General features: G+C 58.6%; 1 protein-coding gene across 15 annotated transcripts; it reads right to left on the bottom strand.

Moving 5' to 3' along the window:
• Positions 1-398: 398 nt before the first annotated feature.
• PDGFA (platelet derived growth factor subunit A) lies at positions 399-23,592 on the bottom strand. 15 transcript variants are annotated; one of them, XM_035290248.3, is made up of 8 exons: positions 23,271-23,592; positions 21,784-21,913; positions 20,279-20,375; positions 15,140-15,244; positions 13,726-13,913; positions 4,175-4,301; positions 3,499-3,567; positions 855-1,647 (listed from the first exon to the last, which is right to left on the bottom strand). In XM_035290248.3, the coding sequence occupies exons 2-7, from the start codon at positions 21,844-21,846 to the stop codon at positions 3,512-3,514; spliced, it is 636 nt and encodes a 211-aa protein (XP_035146139.3). In that variant the 5' UTR covers positions 21,847-21,913; positions 23,271-23,592; the 3' UTR covers positions 855-1,647; positions 3,499-3,511. The 15 variants fall into 15 exon arrangements, with proteins under 15 accessions (XP_054107487.2, XP_078220592.1, XP_078220621.1 ...); XM_078364462.1 differs by having other exon boundaries at positions 20,283-20,375; XM_078364488.1 differs by having other exon boundaries at positions 23,498-23,592.
• Positions 23,593-24,757: the final 1,165 nt, after the last annotated feature.

The following is a 24,757-nucleotide window of genomic DNA, read 5'->3' as shown; positions in this document are numbered from 1 at the left end:
GAATGTGGGGTCAAGAATGAAAGCGACCTCGATGGTCTGTCTCACGGGCCTGGAGGCGGTGGAGGGGGCAGCCCGGGCAGGGTATGGTGAGCACTGCACATGGACACACAAGGTCAGGTGGGTTCACTTCTTGGTCTTCTGGCTGCCCTGACGCTGTGGACTGGACTCATCTGCTCCGGGGAGTGGAGCCTGCAGGATGCACTCGGCCTAACCCCCACTAGGTGCTTAAGTCGGAGGCAGGTAGGCATCCCACAGGGGCCTACCATGGAGGTAGGTCCAGGGACCCTGCCCAGAATGCGCTGACCTCCATTTCCACCCAACACAGAACCGTGTGACCTGGCAACCGGGGTCTAGACTCGGTGCTAGAAAACTGTACCACAAAACGCTTCTCATGTGCATGGGTTTTGTTGGTGGTATTTTTAATTTTGGATCAACAAAAAAAGAACATAGCAGGTTCTCAGGTATATAAAACAGGTAATATTAGGTAAACATACAAACTTCACCTTTACAAAAAAAAAAACCACACACACATTTCTGTTAATACACGCAAAGCACAATATATTACCAAAAATAAAGAATTTGGTTCTGTCCAAACACTGGCAGCAGAGGCAGTGACCGCCACCATGGCACCAGGGCACATCGACAACAGAGAAGCGGCAATGCATCGCACGTGCCGAGTGGGAACACAGCATTCTAGGTGAGCGCTGCGGGGAACAAGGTGTCACTCAGCCACAAACAGGGGCTTTAGGGCAGGTACTGCAGGCACAGCATACGATTGGTTGACGCATAGTTCTTTCCAAATGGCTTAAATTAAAAATAAAGCAGGGTAAGGGAGAAACACAAAGCCAGAAACATTTAGGAAATGATGCATAGGTAGGTATACCATGTTTATTTTAATACATCTCATTAGTTTGCATCTTGCTAGGAAAAATACCGTCGCACTGTCCTGACAGTTACAGCAGCCTGTGTGTTATCGGTGTAAATGTCATCCAAGAGATTAAAAAAAAAAAAAAGCTAGGCAAAGAGTAAAAAGGAAAGCTTAATAATCACTTTATGGTGTAAAAAAAAAATCCACTTAAGGCTCTCAGGAAGGTTTCTGTATGGGCTTAAATACTACAGCGAAGAGGTGTGGTTTCTAAAGTTCGCGTGGCGGTTTCCAAGACATTCCTGCTTTCTGTGTGCCCCTGCAGAGCCCGCCAGCATCCCTCTGGAGTCATTCCCGAAGCAGGCTCTGCATCCTCGGCAGAAAAGCACCTGTGACCACCCGGACAGAAATCCAGTCTGCTGAGACCTCTGCACTTCCATCCTGCGGGAGCGACCCTCCATCCTGTCGAGTTTAGATATTTTTGTGAGTCCGTTTTGTTTTTGTCATGTTTTCTGGTTTTGTTTTTTTTCTCTCTCTCTCTCTCTTTGACAAGGAAGCTTCTTACTGCTTCGCCGAGTGCTACAATACTTGCTTTGATGTCACATTAAACAAATGTGCGCTGTCTCTTTGTTCTCCAGAGTGTTCTCGGACACAGTTTTTCACGGAGGAGAACAAAGACTGCACACTGGCAATAAAGCACCGTACATAGTAGGTTCAGGAATGTAACACGCCATGTACATCCATGTCCCAGGAAAGGGCCGTGGCTCATCCTCACCTCACATCTGCAGGAAGATGGGAGAGATAGACACTGAGACCACCGATCAAGTGAACCACGCAGCACACACATGGCTGTGTAGGAGGCAAATAGGGTGAAAACATTTAACCCAATCGGGGCACACAGGGATTTCAAGTTTTCATGAAATTTCCAGAATCACAGTTGCCAACATTAGCCATGTTGCAGTACCCTGGCCGCAACTGGGATTAGGCTCACAGCATCTCACAGAGGAACACGTCTAGAGACCAAGCCCCATTCTCCCATTGTACAGATGGGGAAAACTGAGGCCAAGAATGGTTAATTTGCCCTTCTCCCTTTCTTTCTTACAGCCTAGGGCCTAGATGTGATTTCTGGAGCTCCAGCAGCCGCCTTGGGCCACCAGACAACCCTGGAGGTTCTTCTGGAGGCCACCAGCCAGACAGAAGAGTCAGCAAACTAGGCAGACCTATGCTGATTCTTTAAGAACTCTTCCCCATCCTATGTGGCCTCTCCATTGCACACTCCAACACGTGGGCTGCCTACAGCCTGAGCATAAGTACCAGCCAGGCATGATTAAACAGGAGTACCAGCCTCTCACCATGGGGTCTGTCACCAGCAGGCCCATGGAGGCCAGAGCCTAATGCTCTGGAGAAACAGGATGTGCAGGCAGGCAAAAAACCACTCTCTTGCGACGCACTTTGGGCAAACAAAATCAAGGCTGACCAGCCGTCCTGGACTGCTTCAAAGACCCACTCAAGTGGACAGCTTTCTCCCAAGAGGCTCCTCATGAATGGACCTCACCCACAGGACCAAGTCCCACATTGCAAACAGGAGCCAGGGTTCTCAGACACCCTCTCTCTGAGAACCTCCTCTCTTCTAAAGAAACTATTTGTTTTGGCCGCCATGGAGTCCCACGTGCTGGGAGGAGGAACCAGGCCAGACAGGGCTCCAACTTTCCCAAGCCAGGCGGGCCAATGCCAAGGACCAGGAAGGCTTGAAACTGCCTCCTCCATGATGATGGTAGCTGCCTAGGTCCCATTTCCACCTGGGAAGCAACGTGTCTCAATAGGAGACTGTTTCCCAAGCTCCCATGCAGTAGAGGGATGGCAGCCCAGAAAAACACAAAAGTTACCAGGAGGGATTGCAGGATAGCTCTCTAAGGTGTTATTTTGCCCTTTTGCCCCCTTACTCCTTCCTCCGTCCTCGAGCACAGATGTGATTTCTGGAGCTTTAGCAGCCACCTTGGGCCACGAGGCAACTGAGGATGGATGCCATCAGCCAGACAGAAGAGGTACCCTGATGGTACCTCAGGACTACCCTCCCTGCTCTACAATCCCACCTTTAAATGAGTGTCATGAAGCTCAACCTTATCTCGATCCCTGTGCAATCTGGTGTTACTAGCAGCCAAATGCAATTTCCGACACAGTAGCCAACAGTCCTGCATGTTTATAAAGGATTTCCAGATCTATTCAGCCTCCAGCAGTCCTTGTCTGTAATCTCAGTTAAGCCTCAGTTTTTTCATCTGTCAAATGGGGTGGGTGATCCCAGAGTGGCCAGGTGGTCAGAGCTGTCCCACCACTGCTCAGATTGCCCAACATGTTCCATTCGTGTATCCAATGCTCCTGCACCCCCGATCAATGACAGAGAAGACAGAGCTAGAGGCAGGCTCCCGAGCAGGACTGAGCCGAGGGCCAGGGCGTTCTGTGAGGCAGGAACAGATGGGGAGCGAGGAGACCCAAGCCCAGCCGACACCATCAAGGCCAATCAGGGCACGTCCCCGCCGCACCCGGCGAGACAGGAAGCGTGATTTGCTGATGTGATCAGTTGGTCGCACCTCCCCGCCCTGCAGGACTCAGCATGTCTGGCAGACAGCTCCTACCTGGTTGGCTGCTTTAGGTGGGTTTTAACCTTTTTCTTTTCCGCTTTTTACCTGACTCCCTAGGCCTTCCTGTTAACAAAAGGGCAGGGCGGTGAGTGGACTGAGGGATGGCCATCAGGGTGAAGAACCGAAGCAACACATAACCTAAGGCTTTATCTTTCCAGAAGAAAACACCAGCACCCAGGTGTGGAGAAACTTCTGAGTCCCCTTGTGCTCCCGGGACTCCAACACAGCAGGGCACAGAGGCCACTCTGCTCCTAGGCAGAGTCCACCCGTCAGGGTGAAAGAGACCCCGGCCAGCCAGCACATCTGCAGTCCTCAAAGCTGTTCCTCCTGCCCACCCCGGCAGGGGCCCTTCTGCAGACTCTTCTCAGTTCATTCCTGCAGCCCACCAATGAGTCGGGCATCTCATGCACTCCCAGCCCCACTCAGTGAGGCCTGAACCTCCTCTCCCACCAATGCTGTGGCTTGAACTACCCTCCCCACCAGACACCTGCAGGCAGGGAATCTGCCTCCCCAGCAGGCATCTGGCCTGGGAGCCGGCCAACGATCCCTCAACAGCAGCCCAGATGCTCACAGTAGCGAGCATCATGCTCCAGGGGCCACCTAACATCCCAAAAGCAAGGTTCCAAGGACCCGTTCTCTAACATAGATGCCAATGAAGGCAGCCACTCACCTGTGTCCTCTTCCCGATAATCCGGATTCAGGCTGGTGGTTGCACAGGCGCACTCCAAATGCTCCTCTAACCTCACCTGGACTTCTTTTAATTTTGGCTTCTTCCTGATGTATTCCACCTTGGCCACCTGCCCGAGAAAACAGAGCCCGGCCATGAACGCCTGTGTGGAGCTTCAGATGACATGACACGCTGGGAGCCAGGGAGAGGCCAGCAGGGAGGAGAGAGCAGCCTGACCCCTGACTTCTGACCTCCTCCCAGGAATGCTACCTTATCATGGGGCATGCAAGAGCAGCAGGTGAGAAAATTACAGGCTGCAGTGCAAGAGCGTGTGTGTGTGTGTGTGTGTGTGTGTGTGTGTGTTTTAGTTTTTTTGAGTAGGCTCTCACTCTGTGACCCAGACCAATCATAGTTCTCTGCAGCCTCGAATTCTTGGGCTCAAGTGATCCTTCCACCTCAGCCTCCTACCTGTATTAGCCACCATGCCCAGCTAATTGTAAATATTTTTTTGGTAGAGATGGGATCTCATTTATGTTGCCCAGGTTGGTCTTGAACTTCTGGACTCAAGTGATCCTCCTGCCTCAGCCTCCCGAAGTGCTGAAATTTCAAGCAAGAGCCGCCATGCCTGGCATTGGAGCATGATATTTTGTAGCTTTGTCCTATTTTTGTTTAAAATAAACCCAAAGGTTCACATATGCCTGGGGGTCTAAAGGACACACACAGCCAAGGTATGGAAGTTTGGGAGTTCTGGGACGCAAGTGGCCAGGGAAAGTGTTTGCTTGTATGTGGATGTGCAGTTGAGAAATGTTTTCAAATGCTTACTTTGTTATTAAACAAAATTTAAAAGCCAGGCCGGGCATGGTGGCTCATGCCTATAATCTCAGCACTTTGGAAGGCCAGGGTGGGAGGATCACTTAACTCCAGGAGTTCGAGACCAGCCTGGGCAAAACCCTGTCTCTAAAAACAATTTAAAAATTAGTGAGCCATGGCGGCACCTATAGTCCCAGCCTACTCGGGAGGCTGAGGTGGGAGGATTGCTTGAGCCCAGGAGTTTGAGGCTGCAGAGCTGTGATCACACCACTGCACTACAGCCTGGGTGACACAGCAAGAACCTGTCTCTATTAACGGGAAAAAAAAAAAATGTTGAAGCCATGGCCCAGCAATGGGGTTTGCAGCTGTATCCTAGCTTGAGGCTGCTGTGGACTTGAGAGTCCAGTTGATAATCCCAGCTGCTGGCCTGATAAGGGCCCCATCTTTCCACCAGCCCCCAGGCAGCATGGCTAGCAGACCCACACCCAGGGTCCCCTCATGGTTCCCCCAGGTCTGAGGCTCTCCTTGGGCTCAGAGAGGCCTGATCTGGGAAACCTGGGCCAGGGACTCTGGGCTGTCACCAAGGCTGCGTAAGGCTACCCAGGAGCAGCACAGGCTGGCTGGCCATGGCTGCCAGGCATAGAGAACTCAAAACTCGAACCAAACCTCAGCTGGGCGCTCCTCTTCCGACTGGACTCTGCCTGTCTGCCAGCCATACCGGCCCTCAATTCTCCAGGAATAGAACCACAACGTGGGGGTCCTGACTCCACAGCCCCTTCCTGAGGAGCCGCAGGCAGACAATGGCCCAGTCCAGTGTCCAGAGAGGGGAACTTCAGACATTCAAGAAGGGTGGCGAGAAATCACTCACACACATACACACGTATAATGCACTCGCAGGCCCTGTCATGGGAATGCAACTCCACCCCCCACACACGTATACACATGTATAATGCACACACAGGCCCCCTCACGGGAATGCATCTCCACCCCACACACACAAATACACACGTATAATGCACACACAGGCCCTGTCATGGGAATGCAACTCCGCCCCCCACACATGTATACACATGTATAATGCACACACAGGCCCCGTCACGGGAAGGCAACTCCACCCCACACACATTCATGCATGCATAATGTACACATGTGCCCCATCATGGGACTCCTACTACACACACACAGTGTGCACGCACACACACTCCTGGCATCAGCAGGCCCCTAATGCATGGCCAGGAACTGCAAGGGTAGAGTATCGGCTCTCCCAGCCCAAACCCCAGCATTTATTCAATCCCCCCAACCACCCGATAAGGAGGCAGGACTGGTACCTCCCTTTACAGAAAAAGAAACTGAGACACAGGCAAGCCCTAAGCCTGTACCTAACTGCCAGGTTGTCCCGCCTGCCCCCTGGTGCACATGCCAGGGAACAGCCACCACCTTCCTGCCCTCCCAGGCCCTGGGGAACCAGGTACCTAGCAGGTGCTCCATCTGTGCCCATGCAGGGTCTAAGTCCAAGATCAGCCCCTACAGATCACCCACTTCACCCCTCACTGTTCATTGGGAAACCGAGGCTAGAAAGGAAACAGAGGCTGGGTCACCCCCTTAGCACAGGGAGGTGTGGGAATGCACGTCGCCAGGTGAATGAGGAGATCCCAGCCAGAGGCCAGACACCCCCAGCCTAGTGGCGTGGCGCTGCTTCCCAGGCTGTCGGGAGAAGGAGAATGTTTCCCAACCTTCTTTGGAGGGAAGGGGCTCTGGAGACTGGGCCTCATTAGCAGGATCCCCCATGAGAAGGTCAGCTCTGCACTCTGGGACCAGGCAGGCTCCGAAAGTAAGCCAGCCCCTAAGGCACTGGGGACCAGGCCTGTCAGAGGCTGAGTTACTGAGTTAATGGTTAACCCACAGTGCAAAGGGTGCCTGCAGGCGTGTGAAGTGGTCTGGACTGCCTGGGCGTGAGCAGACAGCCAAGTATGAGCTCAACAGGTGCAGGGCGTGGGGCACCTGGGGTCGAGCCAGCTCAGAAAGACGACCTAGCCTGGGAGGTTTCACTGCGTCACAAAGCGTGAGAGAAAGCGGCTGGGGCACCGCTCCTTCCTGGATGGGGCTGTTCCAATCGGGAGGCCTTGGACCAGTCCACCAACTCCCTCAGCAATCTGTCCCTTTCCCCAGGACAGAATCCTCCAGAGAAAGAACTCTGTAGGCCGTGCAGACACCTCCACCTCCCATCTGTAAAAGGGAAACCGATCACACCCACCCAGGGATTGTGGCAAGGAACAAATGAGGCTACACACGAAGAAGCCCCCAGAACCTAGAACAGAGCCAGCCTTCAGGAGTGGGCTGCCGCCCAGCATCTATTCTAACACAGAGCCCCGAATCCAAGGCCGCTCCCTGTCTCCAGAGCCAGCCAGAGGCTATGCCTGCAGGCCCAGGGCCCCTGTCCCCTGGCTCAGCACAGTACCACCCCCCACCTGGAGTCACAGCCATGAAGCTCCACCTTCGCTCTGCACATGGCCTCAAGCCTCAGCTCTGTCCAGGCCAGACCCCTGCCATCCTCAGCTGGCATCTCATCCCCATGGTCCACATCCATGCCCATGCTCCTGTCCTACCGCCCAGGCTTAGGTCTGGAGAAGACTCAGGTGTCCAGGGACCAAGTGCTGACCACTACAGGCAGAGAGTGGGTCTAGTCACCCTCCCACTAAGGGCCTGGGTTAGGAGAGGCCCAGCCTGAGGATGAACTTCGGCAAAGTCCCAGGAGGAGCAGCAGGGCCACCCTGGACCTCAGACACCCCCAGCCCTCCTCTGCCCTCTCTGAGGCAAGAACTGCTTAGGTAGGAAGGAACTAGCAATTCCAGTGTACAAAACCAGGCCCAGCCTCCCCTGCCTCTGCAGGGGCCGAGTACCTTCCTCCCCTCCCCTGGAGGCCCTGGACACAGGTCCCAGCAGGTGGAACAGCACCACCAGCCTCACATTCTGCCATCTCCCCAGCTCAAAGCACCCACACTCTGCTGCTCCTGCCCACCCCGATCTCTGCAGGGGCTGCCAGGTGAGGCATGGGGCAGGTGGGCTCTGAGATCTGGGCTCGTGGGGATGGGCTTGGGCACGGCACCATGTTCTGCTACCAACCCTGACCCTCCAGGTGGCACAGCCTCTTTGGTCAACAAGCGGCCTCACCTAATTCCCTCGGCAGGGCAGATACTGGGGCCCATCTTGGCAGGGACGGCCCCTCTGGCCAGACACCAGATGCCCAAGCGAGGGGCAGGCTCGCTCTTGTCCACTTGAGATGGACGGCTGGCGAGGGTGCATGGGCTCCCAGGACACAGCAGAAACACTGCCCTTCTGGGCACTGTGTGAAGCGCACACGGCACAGCCGGTCATCTGGGAACCTACTGTCTCCTCAGACAAGCCTGTTTTTATCAAACAAAAACAAACAGCGGTTTATGATTGCACCTGTTTCTCAGTATGCCAGGATTCCAGCCCGTTCCGCCACCTCTGTCTGGCCAGGAAATAGCTACATTTTTCTCCCAAGAACACATCATGAATATTGGAGTCTCACAAAAACCTCCTCCATAAATGAAGGTCAAGTCCAAAGAACAGAGATTATGTCCTCAGGACCCCCGGGGGGTTGCCCTGACCCCCAGACCCTAAGCTGGAGCCCAAGTCGTGAGGGGTCCCCATGGCCCTCCCCCTTTTTCCATCCCAGAGATGTGTGCTGTACCTTATCACAGCAGACATTCCGATCCCCGAGGCTGAGTTCTTCTGGGACATAAGCCACCCACCTCAACACTCCTGGGACGATAACCCAGAGATGCCGTCATCCCTCTAGACCTGGGAGGTTGAGACCCCCTGAGGAGGGCTTGGGACGGCCACTCCCTGAGGGGGAACTCCCCAACTCCAGGTTACAGCCTGACCCTTCCAAAGCTCCAAGACAAAGTATTAGCCATGAAAGAAATCTGACTGACCGCACGTCACTGTAACCCTCACAACTACCCAGTGAGGACATCATAATGGTCCATTTTAGAGATGAGAACACACAGCAGAGACACGGTAGGCCCCTTGCCAATGGTCACACAGCGTTGAATCTCCATCCCTAGCCTGGGCTGCCTCTCATCTCTTTCATGGAAAGGAAGCCTAGACTCCAAAAGAGCAGGGCCCTGGCCCCACGGCCGCAGCCCGGGTCTCTGGACAGAGAATCAGAATGTCACTTAATGTGGATGCTGACTTGGGTCAAGAAAATCCCGGCCGGGTGTGGTGGCTCACGCCTGTAACCCTGGCACTTTGGGAGGCCAAGGCGGGCAGACCACCTGAGGTCAGGAGTTCGAGACCAGCCTGGCCAACACAATGAAACCTGGTCCCTATTAAAAAATACAAAAAACAGCCAGGCGTGGTGGTGTGCGCCTATAATCCCAGCTACTCAGGAGGCTGAGGCAGGACAATCACTTGAACCCGGGAGGCAGAGGTTGCAGAGAGCCCAGAGTGAGCTACTGCACTCCAGCCTGAGTGACAGAGAGAGATTCTGTCTCAAAAAAAAAAAAAAGAAGAAGATCCTACCTCCTTCCACACCACCCCCACATCCGCTAAGACGGAAGCAATGCCCAGGCATCAAGCTCAGGTAAGAGGCCCCTGCCCAGGCTGGCTCAAGGGTACTCCCACTCTGCCCACATAGAGACTACTACACCAGACCCCAGAGAGTGAACAGAGACGTGGCTGGGAGCGTCTCACCCCGAATATCCCAACTGCTCTGTTCCAGGGCGCAGAGGCCCATCCCACACACCAGGTGAGCACACTTCTGCTGGAAGCCTCCGGCCCAGCAAGGTGGGCTCAGAGCCATCTCCATCCCTGACACCACAGCAGCTCCAGGGCAGGCAGGTCATGAGTCACAGTGGACACCCCTGGAGTCACAGCCATGAAGCTCTGCCTTCGCTCCGCACATGGCCTCAAGCCTCAGCTCCATCCAGGCCAGACCCCTGCCATCCTCAGCTGGTATCTCATCCCCATGGTCCACATCCAGGCCCATACTCCTGTCCTACCCCCAAGGCTTGGGTCTGGAGAAGAGTAAGGTGTCCAGGGACCAAGCGCTGACCACATCAGGCAGAGTGTGAAGAGACACCCACCCAGGTGGGAACCCCGGCCCTATCTCCCCCAGGCTGCCAGTCAGTTTCATCCTGGTGATCCCAGCAGGGCCTGCGCTGGGCAGTGACCACTCCTGGCTTCACTACTGTCTTCTAACAAGAGACCTCAGAATGTTGACCAGAAGGGCATAAAACTGAAAGCAGGAGGTGCCACACCCAGCCTTGGTGGACAGACTGCGGGAGCCCCTCCTGGCCAGCCCCAACTCTGATGACCTCAGCTGACACCACGCACACACACGGGTGCCAAGTCCCAGCCCCTGGGGCCCATCTCCTTCTCGCCAGGTTGACAGCTACCCCCATCCCCAATGTGGCAGGACCAGCCTCCTGGCTCAGCCTCCACAATGGACCTCATGTTCCCTCTGACCTTTGTCCCCTCAGCCAGAGCCCCTGCCGTGTCTGAAGCTGGATGTTTTCCTTCAACCCTCGGATGGGTGAGCAGGGAAAAGATGCCTCCCAGAAGGGGGAATGTTGGAGGGAATGGGTCTGAGGAGGTGGAAACCAGGCCACCCAGCTCTGCTGCAGGACCCAGCCCTGAGGCCTTAGGACACCCTGTTCCCTCTTGGGCTGACCAGGACCCTGTCCTGGCAGATGAGACCCAGAGGCAGAGCCCTGGTCGCAGCTCCACCATCGCACAGAGCAAAGCAAGAGCCACTGCTGAGCCAGGGGTGGGAGGGGGGAATCTGGCTCTCACCCCTGACGCCGCACTGGCTGGAGGGTGCTGGAGAGCTCTTCACCCCGCCCAGTCTGCTCAGGGGGCCGGGGGAGGGAGGCAGCATTGCCCAGAGGGGCCAGGAACACCTATCCTCACCACACAACAGGCAAGGTGGGAAAGGCGGGGGCTGCCCAAGGCTGAACCCATGGGCTGAGACCCTCTCCCCACACCTCCAAGGCTCCCCCGACACCCAGAACTGACATGAGAATCCCTCATGAGAATAAGACCACAGGTATTCCAGACAGCATTCACGAGGGCCTCCAACATACAACCAGGGAAGATGCCAAGACCCACAGAAAGGCAGAGTCTGCACCCCAGAGAGGCACACAGGATGGGGGTACAGTGCTAGGCTCACATCCAGGGGACCTGGGCCACCGGGCCCGAGTTAGACCCTCCCTTACCCTTCCCTCCCTTCCCTGACCCCCAGCGGTAAATATCCTCTGAGGACAGAAGGGTTCCCCAGACAAACACGCAGGGCTTGTAAGGGGAGTGTTTGGCCTTGGAGATCCCGGGCAGTTTAAGATGTGGAATCTGCTTACTCCATACCCAGGGCACCACAGAGGACCAAGTCCCCAGAGGCCAAGATAAGTCCCAGTTATGGTTCTAAAGTGCCCGGTCATGTGACAAGGAAACGGTCCAGAGTTGGCTGCAAAGTCCTTCACAAAGAACCCTCTCCCCCATCTCCCTCCGGAGCCTGGAATCACAACAGTGGGGCAGGGAGGATGTGAAATAATTCCTTTCTAAAGTCAAAGAATGGTTATTACTGTAGCCCCCAAACTGAAATCCTCAAACATTTCAGTGACTGCATATTCCAGGAAGAGCAGGCTCAGTCATCACCAAATCCTCAGCCGACTTGAGCCCAGGGGGTCCAGACCAGGCAGACCAGGCTGGGCAACACAGTGAGATCCCAGACTCTACAAAGAATTTAAAAATTAGCCAGGCATGGTGGCATGCACCTGTAGTCCCAGCTACTTGGGAGGCTTAGTGGGGAGGATCATCTCAGCTTGGGAGTCCGAAGCTGCAGTGAGCCATGATCGTACCACCACACTCCAGCCTGGGCAACAGAGCAAGACCCTCTCTCTCTCTCTCTCAAAAAAAAAGAGAAAACAATAACAGAATCCTCAGCTGAGGCCAAGCCAGATGGCTCTGCATCAAAACAACAGCCTCCTGGACTGGGGGCTGCACCCACCTGTGCCCACCCACCTGTGCACCTGCTGCTCAAACTCATGGGTCCCACAGCCCAGGTGGGAGCATTAACAGCACTTTAACCCAACTGAAGCCAGTTCCAGGGAGAGGAGCCCTAGGAGAGCCCACCCTTCCCAGATGGGAGCTCCGGGGACATGCCAGCCCCAGGCCTCACGGAAACCAGAAGACACCCTGCAACCCCGTCCCGAAAACAGGAGACCGATGTCCCCATAGGGACTGACCCCAGACACAGGGAACCTCCCTTGCAGCAGCCTTGGCTCTCTCAGAAGGGCAAGTCCCTGCCTCAGACCCACTGCACAGGTGAGGAAAATGAGGCCAGAGAGGAGCAAACACAGGTCAAAACCAGTCCACCCAAGATGCTGCACCCGTGGGTCTCTGGGCACACTTCCCTGAATGCAGGGAGAAGGGGCCCAGCCAGACAGCCCTGGCCCAGGACCTCAACAACTCAGGACCCTACAGCAAGCTCACCTGGCTTCCTCCAGCGCAACCCAGGGAAGGCCCTGCTGTGGTGGAATGCCAGTGCCCCCAGGATTCTACCACTGAAATCCCAGCTCTAGGGGATAGCATTAGGAGGCGGGGTGTCTCAGGGAAGCCGTTAAGCGCCCCACCCCCCCGGCCTTTCTTTCTTTTTAAGAGAGAGTCTTACTCTATTGTTCAGGCTAGAATCAGATCACTGCAACCTCAGCCTCCCAGACTCAAGTGATCCTCCCACTTCAGCCTCCAGAGTAGCTGGGACTACAGGCACGTGCCACCACGCCCAGCTAATTTTTGTATTTTTTGTAGAGATGGGGTCTTGCCATGTTACTCAGGCTTGTCTTGAACTCAGCGATCCTCCAGCCTCAGCCTTCCATGGTAGCTGGGACTGCAGGTGTGAGCCACCTTACCTGGCCTGATCAGGTCCTAGGAGTCGAGCCTTCATGAATGGAATTAGTACCCTCATAAAGCAGCCTAGGGAGCGTGTTCACCCCATCCCTCACTCTGAGGGCAGAGCAAGAAGGCATGATCTATGAACCCAGAAAACATGGCCGTAGCAGAGACAGTCTGCCAGCGCCTTGATCTTGGACTTTTAGCCTCCAGAAAGTTGAGAAATCCATTTGTTGCTAATCAGCTCCTAGTGGATAGAATTCTGCTACAGCAGCTTGAACAGAGCCAGGCACCACCGCTAATTAAAGAAAGAGGGGCTCACCCTGGGATTCCGCGGAGGGAAGTCTGGACTCGAGCTCACCCCAAGCACTCTCTCTCCTTCTACTGGGTTGCTTTAGCGGGGCAAATGGGGGACCCCCCCCATAGGTCAGGCACTTCAAGAGGCAATGCAGGCTCTGAATGCCCCCCACCCCTCCTGCCATGCACCACGGTCCCCCACTGAAGAGCCTGCAGAGGACTCCCAGGGTCCAGAGATGCCAGACAACTTCTGGCTAAGCAGCTAGACAGCCTGCAAGGCCCAAAACAGCCCCCCAACTGTGGTCTGGAGCATGAAAAAAGGCCTGACTCATCACCAGAGAGCAGAGTGGAAGTCCCAGCCTTTCCCTGCACCCCCAGGCACTCCTCTCCTCCCTGGGCCTCAGTGTACCTGCCAGAGAGATGGGAGCACAGCTGTGCACCCCCCACCAGCCATGCCAAGAGCACCTTGTGACCTCCCAGGAGGGACCATGGCTGCCTGGTAGAGGTGGCCCTCGGGACTTGGGGGCAGGGCTCACCTTAACGCTGCGGTGGTGGACGCGGGAGGGCTGACACTTGACGCTGCTGGTGTTGCAGCAGCCGGTGCAACGCTTCACCTCCACACACGGGGGCCAGATCAGGAAGTTGGCGGACGTGGGGTCAACCTGGCTTCGAGGAATCTCATAAATGACTGTCCTGGTCTTGCAAACAGCGGGAACAGCTTCCTCTGCAAAGGTGGGGGCAAAGTAAGCAGTGACCCAGCACAGTGTGGCCCAGCATGGGCACCGGCCTCTGTGACCACTGCCCCACCCCATGGCTGCAGCGGCTCCAGCTGGGCCTGGGGGGCAACCAGGGTGAGCCACAGGCCAGGATTCTTCCCAGGCAGCAGAGGCCGAGTTGGGAGCAGAGGTGCAGAGGCTGAGGGGCTGGGTGGGCAGGAGCCCATACATCCAGAGGAGCCCGGCCCTGTATCTGCAGGCTGGAGGAACCTGCCCAGGTGGGGCCAGTGCCCAGGGGGGAGAGGCGGAGAGGGGGACTTAGGCCAGGTGGGACCAATGGCTGAGGGGGCAGAGGGGAACTTAGCAGTGAATCTTGCAGCACTTTCTGGGGTGCTCTGGCCTTCAAGACTTGTCTAAAGGGTGCAAAATGCAGAACCCCCACAGCAAATGTCACCTGGGAGGGCCTGCTTGTTATCAGCTGGGACCAGTCACCCACACATCACACTTTAAGGTGGAGGATACAAAATCCATCTTCCTGGAGGAAACCACAGCTCACAGAGGGGGGTCCACTTGGTCAGGACCACACAGCCATGAACAGTACCAGGGCTCAACCCCAACAGGTGGGACCCCAGAGGACACAGGACTGGGGTGTCAGACCTCACCTTGTCCCAGGCAAGAAATCAGGGACTGGCCCGGAACCTCCCAAACCTGCTAGTTCCTTCTCAGGGGGGTGGAGGGGCATGGGGCTGCTCTGTAAGAAGGGAGAAAATATCCCCCAAATGGATACCTGGGAGGAGTCCCGGAGCCAGCCATGAATGGGGCAGGGCACTCAGGGTGCAGTGAGAGCTCTGGGGGTGGGTGTAGGGGGCAGCCCCTGGGCACACAGGAGCACAGTGCCTACACCGCAAACTGGAAATTAAGCACAGCCACGTTTCCAGCAAGGCTCCTGGGGACAGGCCCCAACAAGATGGGGCACTTAAGGAATTTATGATGGCTCGTCTCCCCTGGAAGTTCTCTTGGCCCAGACTAGGACTCCAGGAGGAACAGGCAGGCTGGAGCAGGAGACATCCCCGAAGGAGGGAGGCCTCCAGAGAGGCCAGAGCCAGAGGCACCAGGGCCAGGCCTATTTTAAGGAGGAGGAAACGGGTGGCTCTCCTGAGGCCGCGAAGTTGGGAGAGGGGGTAGCCCCTCCCCACCCGGCCCTGCCCTGGCCACATTGGCCTCCTGGACTCACCGATACTTCTCTTCCTTCGAATGGGCAGGGGCCGCTTCTCAGGTGCATGCTTGGTGGCGTGGACCCCGTGAGCTCTCAAGCTGGTGTCCAAAGCATCCTCATTCCCTGCAGACAGAAGGAGAGCACCATGACTGCTCCAGGCCTGTGCACTGAGCCCTGGGCCTGTACAGCCGTACGTCACACAGACCAGCTTTCGGAGCCATTGGGGAACAGGGACTGGGCAGTACAGCCCCCCTTCCCCACCATGAGGGGCAGGGGATCCCCTGGGAGAACCTCTGTTCCCACCAGGGCTCTTCAGATATACAGGATATGAAGCTACAGAAAATGTCCCATTAGCACAGAGGTCCCCAAACGCAGGGACCTGTGACAATGCTGAGGGCACTTTAGGGAAGGGACAGCAAGTGGTCTCCTCTATGGGGCCCCCTCCCATGTAGCCCAGGTGAGGGCTGCACCGGGTCAGGAGAGGCCAAAGGCTGCCCGGCTTACCCCACCTCCCTGAGGGGTGCAGGGCTAAGCCAGGCCCCACCCCTGTCTGGGGGCTGGACCAAGGGAGAAGCAGAGGCAGCTTAGGTTTCTGCAGGTGCCTGAATGTCTCCCTCCCTCCCTGTCACTGAAGCGCTCCTCGAAGAAGTGGCTTAACCTTTAAGGGGCCCTGGAAGCAGCCAGACTGGGCTGTGGGCCAGACCCCACTCCTCCCTGAAATGAGTCTACTCTAGGGCCAGTGGCCATGAGGAAAGGCAGAAGGGCACGTGGCCTCTCATGGAGCCTACACCGAGGAGTCCCCAGGGCCTGACAGAGGGAGGCAGCCTGCAGAAAGGGGTTGAGAGAAGCCTGCATCTGCCAGGCGTGTTTACAGTGAGGCAGCCAGGTGTGGGTGGGGCAGGGGCCCAGAGCCAAGACCAGGACTGACCTGGGAGCAGCACCAAGAACCCTATTCCCCATGCCCACCAGTGCAGACACCTCCCACTCACAGGTGCTGACACCCCCCGCCCCCCGCCCTGCCGCACCATGGTGCACACGCCCCCTGCCCAGTCACAGGCACTGAGGGCTACGACAGACAGGCTGGAGGAGTCTCAGCTCTCTCTGATTCCAGCAGCAGGAAGAGGACCCACAGTCCTGCCCATGGACACTGTGCGAACCTGGGCATCGCGGGTGGCTCTGGGCCTCCTTGCCTTGGTCCCCTGACACAAGGGGTTTCTTCCCATCTCCCTCTATCCTGCCTCCCCAATATATAACCAAGGGCAAACAGGCACTGAGACAGTGAGCCTCACAGCCAGGATGTTCCAGAGGCACAGAGTTCTCCCCAACCCCTCCTAGGAAGCTCAGGACATCCCAGTCACCAGCCCAGACGGTTAATGGGCTCTGCACCTCCTGGGTCCAGGATGAGCAGCCCAAGGACTCTCTCCCCAGCCCACCGAGGCACTGATGACTGTCCAAAAACCAACTGGAGAAATCTCAGCTTCCTCCATGCGCCCAAGATGCCTGAGACCTGCAAACCTCACATAAGGTGTGAATGGCAAAGACGAAGCCTGCCCAGAGCCTTTTTACTGAAAATGACTCAATGTTCCGATGCCACTAATTTTTTTTTGAGACCCAAAATAAAATCAGAACTACTCACGCAATAAGAATTTCCCATCAACCAACTATTACAAGCAGCATTTTTTTTTTTTTTTTTCATAAAAAAGTGACACTTATGAGTCACATCCTGGTGGTGGCCATCTTGCCATGGCCAAACCAAAGAACGACTGGTCCGCTCTCCAGTCGAAGGAGAAAATTCAGTAATAACACCTCTGTGTTAGCTGCTTTACCAGTGAGTTAGTTTCTATGTGTGCGGTGGCTACTATCACTTCTTTCCATCTGAGGAAACTGAGGCCCAGAGAAATATAACAGGACAAGGAGGAGTGGCTCGCAGGAGCCTCCGTGGTCTGCATCCACAGGGTACAGGCCCCATGCCCCACCAGCCTCTAGCCCTGGCTTAATAAACAGAGAAGACAGCATACCTACTAGTTCACTGACCCCTTGAAAGCCTGAGTTGGCAAATTTCTTGAGACGGGAGACAGAGGAGGTATAGCTCCCACCCCTTTGCCCCGGCTCAAGATGCCAAGAGTGGACCATGCATGCTTTCCAAAGCCGCCCTTCTGAGCTATGCTGGCTGAGACATTGCTCACTCATTGCAGCAGCCACTCACAGCTCACCAAACACGGCCCTGAGCAGCCCAGGCCCATGAGGCCTGGCCAGCAAGAATCACTCCTAAAACTGCTCCCTGAACAGTTAATCAGGAGGCTTTGCCTTTTGTGTTTTAGGCACAAATGTCCCAATGACAACTCCAGGACAGGGAGAATCTTCCAACCATCAGTCTTGACCTGACACTACTGGCCCGAGAGGGGGATATTTATGTTATCAGTCCCTCAATGACCCATGGGCGCCAGGCCAGACTGCTTAGGGAAACAAAGCTCCCCAGCTGCCCCTGCACACAGGACAAACAAGCCCTAAATGCTGGCTGCCTATCATTAAAAGACCACATGCTGGCTTCTGATCTACAAGCCACAGGAGAAAAACCTTCAGTCTTCACTCCAGTACACCCTCTGAATAAAATGCTCCGCCTCCAGCAGGATGGTGAGGAATCCCAGGGCCCCTGCTCCTCCAGCCACAGCCAAGGAGCCGCCCAGACCCCAGCCAGTGCCTTGCTCAGTGCCCCCAACTGTACAATGGCACACAGCCTGCAAGCTGGCAGGAGCCAAGTGCCAGTCACAAAGCCCCACCCACTTGGGAGAGGAGTCAGCATAGCTGGGGAGCACACCTAGGATTCCTGAAAGCCTCTTTTCTGTTTCCTACAGCACAGGCCTCAGAGGCACCCAAAGCCAAGAATGTCAGCCTAGAAGGGTCCTACGGGAATTCTAAGGAAAAGTTTGTCACATTGGGTTTCTCCCAGCACCCAGCCCCTTCCTCATGAGCCCTGCACTGTCCCCTGACTGTAATAGACCAGAAGCACCTCTAGATCTAAAAGGGAGGCCAGGAACCGGAGGAACGCTTACTCCACGAGAACTGACCACAAACAGTTTACAGCCCTCCCTGTAAGAGAGCAGGAGGTGAGGAAAAGACACCCCCTACAAGCTGGAGAAGCAGCTGGGCCTCTCTGTTCCTCAGTCCAGAGATTGTGGGTTCCTCTGGTTCCATTTCCCGCCAGACCTGGGGAGAGGACTGGACAAGGATGAAGGTGACCCCCCTGAGTCACAAAAGATTTCCCACCAGGGGCAAGGCTGGGGGCAAGAGAGGAGGCAGATGCCGCCTCCATGTTCAGCCTCCCAGACACAAGAAGAATCCCATTCAGACCCCAAAACATCTCACGGAGACCGGAGGGCTGATGAGATCTGCTCTCTTCATTCCCTGGGGCAGGAGGAAAGAGTTCCTGGGACGTGGCTGCAGGGGGGATTTGAAACCGGCTGGGAGGACTAGTTTAGGGCATCCTAGTTGTTTTCAGTTTGGACCCCACGACCTAGAAGCCCCCCCACCCCGGTCAGGAATGCCATCAGCATAACCCCACGGAGCCGCAAAGCTAAAGGCGATAATGGGTAGGGGTGGAGGAGGCGGGGCTGCCAAGCCCAGAATAAGAATAGTCCCAGCAGAAAGTGAATGGCCCATTTCCCTGCGGCTTCCAAAGACAGTCCCAGGAGAAGGTTCATCTGCGAGCACCACCCCCCCCCCAAAAAATAGCCCTGAACCTTCTCAGGAAAGCAGTCTCCCCACTTTTCCAAACGCATCCAAGACCAGCGAGATTCAGGCAAGTGTTTCCCCCCCCACATAAACCAGAGCCAAATCCTTCTCCCCAGAGTTATCCATGGAGGGACCCGATCAAAATCCCCCCGCCCAACTGTGCTCTGGAGTGAAACACTACCGCCCCGATAAGGATCAGCCCAGGGATTTCCTGGGTCAAGAAACTACAGAAACCATCGGCCTTGTTAGAAAATGGTTTTGGCATGAAACGAAAATAGTTCAGGCCTCTCCACCACCATAATTAGGTACAAATTTCCAAATGACTAGACCATGTGATTTCACTTAATCCCCCCACACCCTCCCCTTTTCCAGAGTCCTCTGCAGGGAGAGAAAAGTCTTCATTTCATGTAACTTCTTCCAGTTCTGCTGCCTTTAGCTACTCTTTTTAACAAGTTTATCGCAGGCCCATTTTGAAATCAGCTAACGAGTTCTGCCACACGAGGATTTCCCTGGTTAAAGCTCAGATTGCAGTTCCCCAGCCAAGTGTGCATTTTGAAAAGGGCGCCACAAGGACCTGGAAGAAAGACCTCGCCTTCTGGGAAGGGGCTACCTAGCCCCGAGGGGGCGGGCGGCCACCCTACACCCCCGCCCCTCCCACCCAACGTGGTCCACCGGGGTCCCCCGGGTGTGAGAAGCCCCTTTAACCCTTGCCAACCCGGGTCGAGTCCAGCTCTGCAGCTGACATTCGCCCCAAAACTCTGTCCTTGCAAATAAACTGTTTTCTTTAGTGGCTCGGCCTCAGGGCCTGAGGGTGAGACGCAAAAATAGCCCCCAGGCAGCAGATGCGTCCAAGTCCCGGCTTTTTATTAGGTAGTGAACATAGAAAGACACCGGCCTCCCGAAGCCACAAAGGCCTAGCCCTGCGGCAAGAACGCCGCACCAGCTCCCAGGGATTACAAAGGGGCCGGGCCCTGATCGGGGGCGGACTCCGCCCGCCCCTGGGTCAGGTAGCCGCGCCTGCCCCTGGGGCCTCGCTCCGCGGGCTGCCCGCCTGGCGCACTAGCCAGGGCTCCGCGCCCAGGGCCTGGGCGGGCTACCGACGCTCCTCCGGCCCCAGGGCAGGCACGGGGCCGGCACACCTGGCGAGGGCGCCGAGGCTGAACTTTTTGTGACACACGCGGCGTTTTCCTTCAAGGCGAAAACAATCCCTGGGCGAGCGAGCAGCCCTCGACCGCGACTGGGAGAGAAAGTGGCGATTGAAAGAGAAACTCCTGACTCATCCGCCTGGGCGCTTAGGGCCGGGGATTGGATTCTGACCTTTCGGTGCGCTGTGCGGCGCCCCTTCCGGCCCCAGCTCGGGGCGCACGGGACGCACAGGCCGCCCGCCCCGCACCTCCCCGCGCCGAGGGAAGGGGCGCGATTTACCTACGGAGTCTATCTCCAGGAGTCGCTGGAGGTCCCGGATGCTGTGGATCTGACTGTGCGCCAGCCTCTCGATCACCTCGCGGGGGATCTCGGCTTCCTGCAAGCAGAGACCACAGGGTCAGCGCCCGCGGCCCAGGGCCCGAGGAGACCCCGCGAGCGCCGGCCGCAGCCCTGGCCCCAGACCCCAGGGAGCCCTCGCCCCGGCCCTGGAACCAGAAGCCGGGGGTGGGGCTGGAAGAAGACCACGAATTCTCCACCCCTGTCCATGGTCTGCCCTTGGCAAAATCAAAGTCCCCCCCGCTTTACATTTTCAAACAAAAGCCCCGCACTCCGGCCCCTCCGCCCGGGGTGTCAGTTACAGAAGATCTGAGGGCAGCTAGGCGGCCGGGAGTTTCTGATTTAAGAGTGAGATCAACATCTAGAAAGATCAAGTTAAAATGCGTCACGGATCAGCGAGAGTCACGGCAGCCCTCACACTTTAATCCAGGCAGGGCTTAAATTTCACGCCCGGAATCCCGGGCCGAAGCCGCGGAGAGGTCTCTCCGTCTCACAGACACACGCGCGCGCGCAGACACACGCGCGCACACACATTCACTCACACACTCGCCCCACCCCGGGCTCCGGCCCAGCCGCGGCCCTAGCGCCGACTGAGATGCCTAAATCCAGCCTGCGGGCGGCTGGGAGAAGCCTTCAGGGAGAGCGAGGGTTAAACTTCCACCTCGCCCAGCTCCGGGCCCCGCCGAGACCACCCTCACCTTTGGCCTCACCCAATTCCCTTCTTGATTTTTAAGGAGAGTCGGGGGTCGCTGGGGAGCCTGAAGCACTAAGTTCCCACGCCGGGGGCTGTGGAAAGTCATTCATCACAGCAAAGCTCCCGGGGATGGGGATGGGGATGGGGGGGCGGGGACGCCGCGGTGGGAGGGTGCGGGCGCCAGGTCCGGCCCCAGCTCTCCTCGCTCAGCCACCTGTAAGCAGGCCCGGGCGGGCGGGACTGCGTCGCCCCTGAGCCCCGCCGGGCTCGGGCACCCGGACCCGGGGGCTGCGGCTCGGCGCTGCCCACCTTTACCGGCCAGGGGCTTCCGCAGCAGCCGCCCCTACCTGTTTATCGGGCGCCCTTCCCTCCTCCCCAGGCACCGCCGGCTCACACACACAGACACACACACCCCCTTCCCCGCTCCCCACACCCCGCTGCCGCAGCGCCCGCAGAGCCCCAGCTCCCCTTCTCCGGAGAGGCCCCAGCGCCCCCCGAAGTTTCTCCCCACTCGTCCACCTCGCTGATCCCCGGTTCCCCCCGAGGCAGAGCGACGCAACACGCTGGAAACTCCCCACACACTTAGGTATGGCAGAAAATAGAACCCAGTTGGGAAAATTTAAACACGGACCACCCTAGCAGAAACCGAAATGCTCTCTGCAGAGCCCGTGTCGTCCCAGCCGGCGGGCGGGCGGGCTCCGGGGGTGTGCGCCGGGGAGCCGGCGCAGAGACTGGGCGCGGGGGCGGCACCCACCTCGGCCAGAGCATGGGCGAGGTATCCGCAGCCGAGGAGCAGCAGGCAAGCCCAGGTCCTCATCGCGTCCCGAGGCGCTGGCGGCTCGGCGGGGAGGCGAGGCCGCGGGGCGGGCGCTCCAGCCGGGCTCCTGTGGCGGCGAAATTCAGTACCATCCCTTAGGGAGCGCGGCCCGGAGGAGGGTGGCGCGGGGAGCACGGAGCTGGCAGAGCGCGCCCGGCGCGAGCAGTGAGTGCGGAGAGGCAGGCAGCGCCAGCCAGGAGGAGGAGGAGGAACGGAGTGCGCGCCCGCCGCGCGGGGAGCCTCCTGGGCCGCCGGGTAGGGGGTGGGGACGGAAGGGGCGGAGGACGGGGGCTGGGCTTCTTCCTTGGTGCGTTCCCGGTGCTGGCCGCCGCCGCGCTCGCTCCCCGGCGCTGGCTTCAGGAGCGACCCGGCCGGTAATTCTGAATATTTGCGGGCATCGGTCCCCGAGAAGAACTCTGGAGGGAGGCTGGGGCCGCCGCCGCGCCACCGATCACCTGTCTGGACGCCCGGCCCTGGCTACGGGCTCGCGCTCTCCCTGAGGGCTGCCAGCGGCCCTGCGCGTCCACCGCCGACCCCGCGCTCGCCTCCGGCCTCCTCTCGCAACCGCCGCCCGGCCGGGCACAACACGGCCCAGCACGGCGCGGTCGGGCGGCCTGCGTGCGCCCCTCCGCGGCGCGCCCTCGGCTCCGCCGCCGCGCTCCGCCCTCCGCCCGCCGGGGCCGGGCAGCGCCCGCGGCCGAGCTGCCTGGCAGCCGCCACCGGTCCGGGGCCTCGCTGCGCCGCCCGCGCGGGCCTGAGGGCGGGCGCAGGGCCCAGCCGGCGCCTCCGCCGCTGCAGCGGCCGGGAGAGGAGGAGGAGGAGGAGGAGGCGCAGGCAGGCCCGGCTCGCCGGAGTTGGGCGGGCTCCGCAAGGCGCGCGTGTGGAGCCGGCCGGCGGCGGAGAGAGGGTTATAGCTCCGCCGCCGCGCCCCTCCCCCGCCCCCGCCCCCCCCCCGCCTCCCCCGGATTCCGGGCCCCGGACCCGCACCTCGGAAGCACGCGGGGTTCGTGCGGACCCGGCAGGGCTTGGGCGCCGCCGCCGCGGCAGGGCGTACACACGCGCTAGCGCAGGCAGCTAAATCCATCAAAGCCCCGCGCCCAGCTCCGCGCCGGGGCTCCGCGCCCCTCCCTCAATCTTGCCCACCCTCCAGTGCCAGCTGCAATCCTGCGGCACCGGGTGGGGAGGGAGGAGGCCGCCGCAGAAGCGCCGCCGTCGCCGGCTCGCCTCTCTCGGGCCCCAGCGGCGGCAGCCGGCAGCGCCCAGAGCTGCTGCGCCAAAAAGGGCGAGAGAGCCGGCCCCCGCCCCCGCCCCGGCGCTCCGGCCGCTCTCCACGGTTGGGATCCAGGGCCCCAGCCTTCCCCTCTCCATAAAAGGAGGGGGAGTCAGCCGTTGGGGAAGGCGGGGGACGGGTTTGGGACACTCACCTGGCGGCCGCCACGCGCCCCCGCCCAGGATCCGAAGCCCGGGGCTTCTGAATGAGGACCCTCCACCCACATTTCCACTTGGGAACGAGCCCAGGTCGGGGGAAGGGGCTGCAGCCCGTCTCATCCCCACCCTGGGACCCCGCGCCCCCCAGACCCCTATTCCCGCGCCAAAGGCAGGGCCACGCTCTGAGCTGTGAAGTCGAGGGGTTGGAAGAAAAAGGAGGCACCGGTGAGGGTCCCCGGGTTCTGAGCCTCCGGCGTCGGGATCCGCGGGACTCGCAGAGCGCCACCTCCGGCCGAGGCGCAGCTCAGAGCGCTATGCGTGGGAGGAACGCGCGCCGAGGCCGAGGTCTGAGCGTGGCTAGACGGCTGCACGCCGAAAAAGGGCGAGTGCGCCAGGGCGGGATGATTTCGCCTCCCTAGACCAGGTGGGATTGGACCCGAACTCCGGGTCTAGATGCCCGTCAGTGCCCTGCCGGAGGGTCTACGCGCCCTGGTACCGGGTTCAGCGCGGAGGTGGGGGGGGGGGAAGCGCGCAGTGCAGACCCTCAAGCGAGACGGTCTAGGCCTCTGGAGACTAGGAGACGCTCCCGTGGGTGGGCAGCCGAGGAGAATTACGCCCGCCCCAGCCGTCACCCCCAATTCCGTGGATTAAGCCCCCGCCCCCGCCGCGGCCGCCCTTCCTCTAGACAAAGGCGGTTAAGGCGCAGGCCCGCGGGCGGTCTTTCATCCCCAGCTCCGCCGATTCTAGCATTTCAAAGGCCGAGTCCGGAGGGCGCTTCGGGGGCTCTCGCCTTCCCCCAGATATGTGGCAGGCGGGGCCTCTCTCACTGCTCCCAGTGAGTCGCGTCTACTTACGCCCTGCCACACACCTGCAGGCCCCCTCCCAGGTTTCTCCCTCCCCTGGCCGCAGCCCCGGCCCGAGACCCCCTCTGGGTAGTCAGGACCACGCGGGAGCCGGACACGTTGAGAAGCACCTGAAAGCCAAGTCTCGTCCCTCCAGGGGGAACTTGTGCGGCTCGGGAGGGGACGCCCACTGGATGGCTTCTGGGAGGAGCCAGACCCGGCCTCATTCCTCGGTCAGTTATTCCGGAGTCGCACGCACCCTGTCCTGCTAGGTCTCGGACCCCTTGTGGGCAGAGGGGGGCCGAAAACACCTTTTTGGGGTAGAAGACTTAGGTGACGGTGTGGAAAGCAAGGAGGAAGGTCGCGTTGTATTGGGGATGGAGGACCCGTCCCAGCTGGCTGGGTCCTGGTGTTTCTCGCCGCCTCTTGGGGGTCTAGATGGGTGCTTCCCTCGGCTCCCCAGCCCGTCCTGGAGCTACGGGTGTGCATAGCTCGAGTTTAGGGCCACCTGAGGACGTGGAAGCGGCGCTGGAGCGAGGCGGGGGCTGGGGTGGGGCGTGGGTGCATCACCCGCGGGACGCAGAGCTTAGGCGAAAGCGGTGCAGGCATCTCTCTAATCGCCGGCCGCTATTAAAAATAAA

The sequence above is a fragment of the Callithrix jacchus genome, chromosome 2 (assembly GCF_049354715.1).
Source record: "Callithrix jacchus isolate 240 chromosome 2, calJac240_pri, whole genome shotgun sequence".
NCBI lineage: Eukaryota > Metazoa > Chordata > Mammalia > Primates > Cebidae > Callithrix > Callithrix jacchus.
The sequence above is the reverse complement of the archived record's forward strand: the minus strand, read 5'-3'. Positions and strand labels throughout refer to the sequence as shown.

Excerpts from the sequence above, each read along its gene's own strand:
- PDGFA (XM_078364462.1), bottom strand. The coding sequence starts at position 23,342 with ATGTGGGTGGAGGGTCCTCATTCAGAAGCCCCGGGCTTCGGATCCTGG. Across the intron at positions 13,914-15,139 it reads TCGAAGGAAGAGAAGTATCG|AGGAAGCTGTTCCCGCTGTT; the intron begins GTGAGTCCAGGA and ends CCACCTTTGCAG. Across the intron at positions 3,568-4,174 it reads TTATCGGGAAGAGGACACAG|GAAGGCCTAGGGAGTCAGGT; the intron begins GTGAGTGGCTGC and ends TTTTGTTAACAG.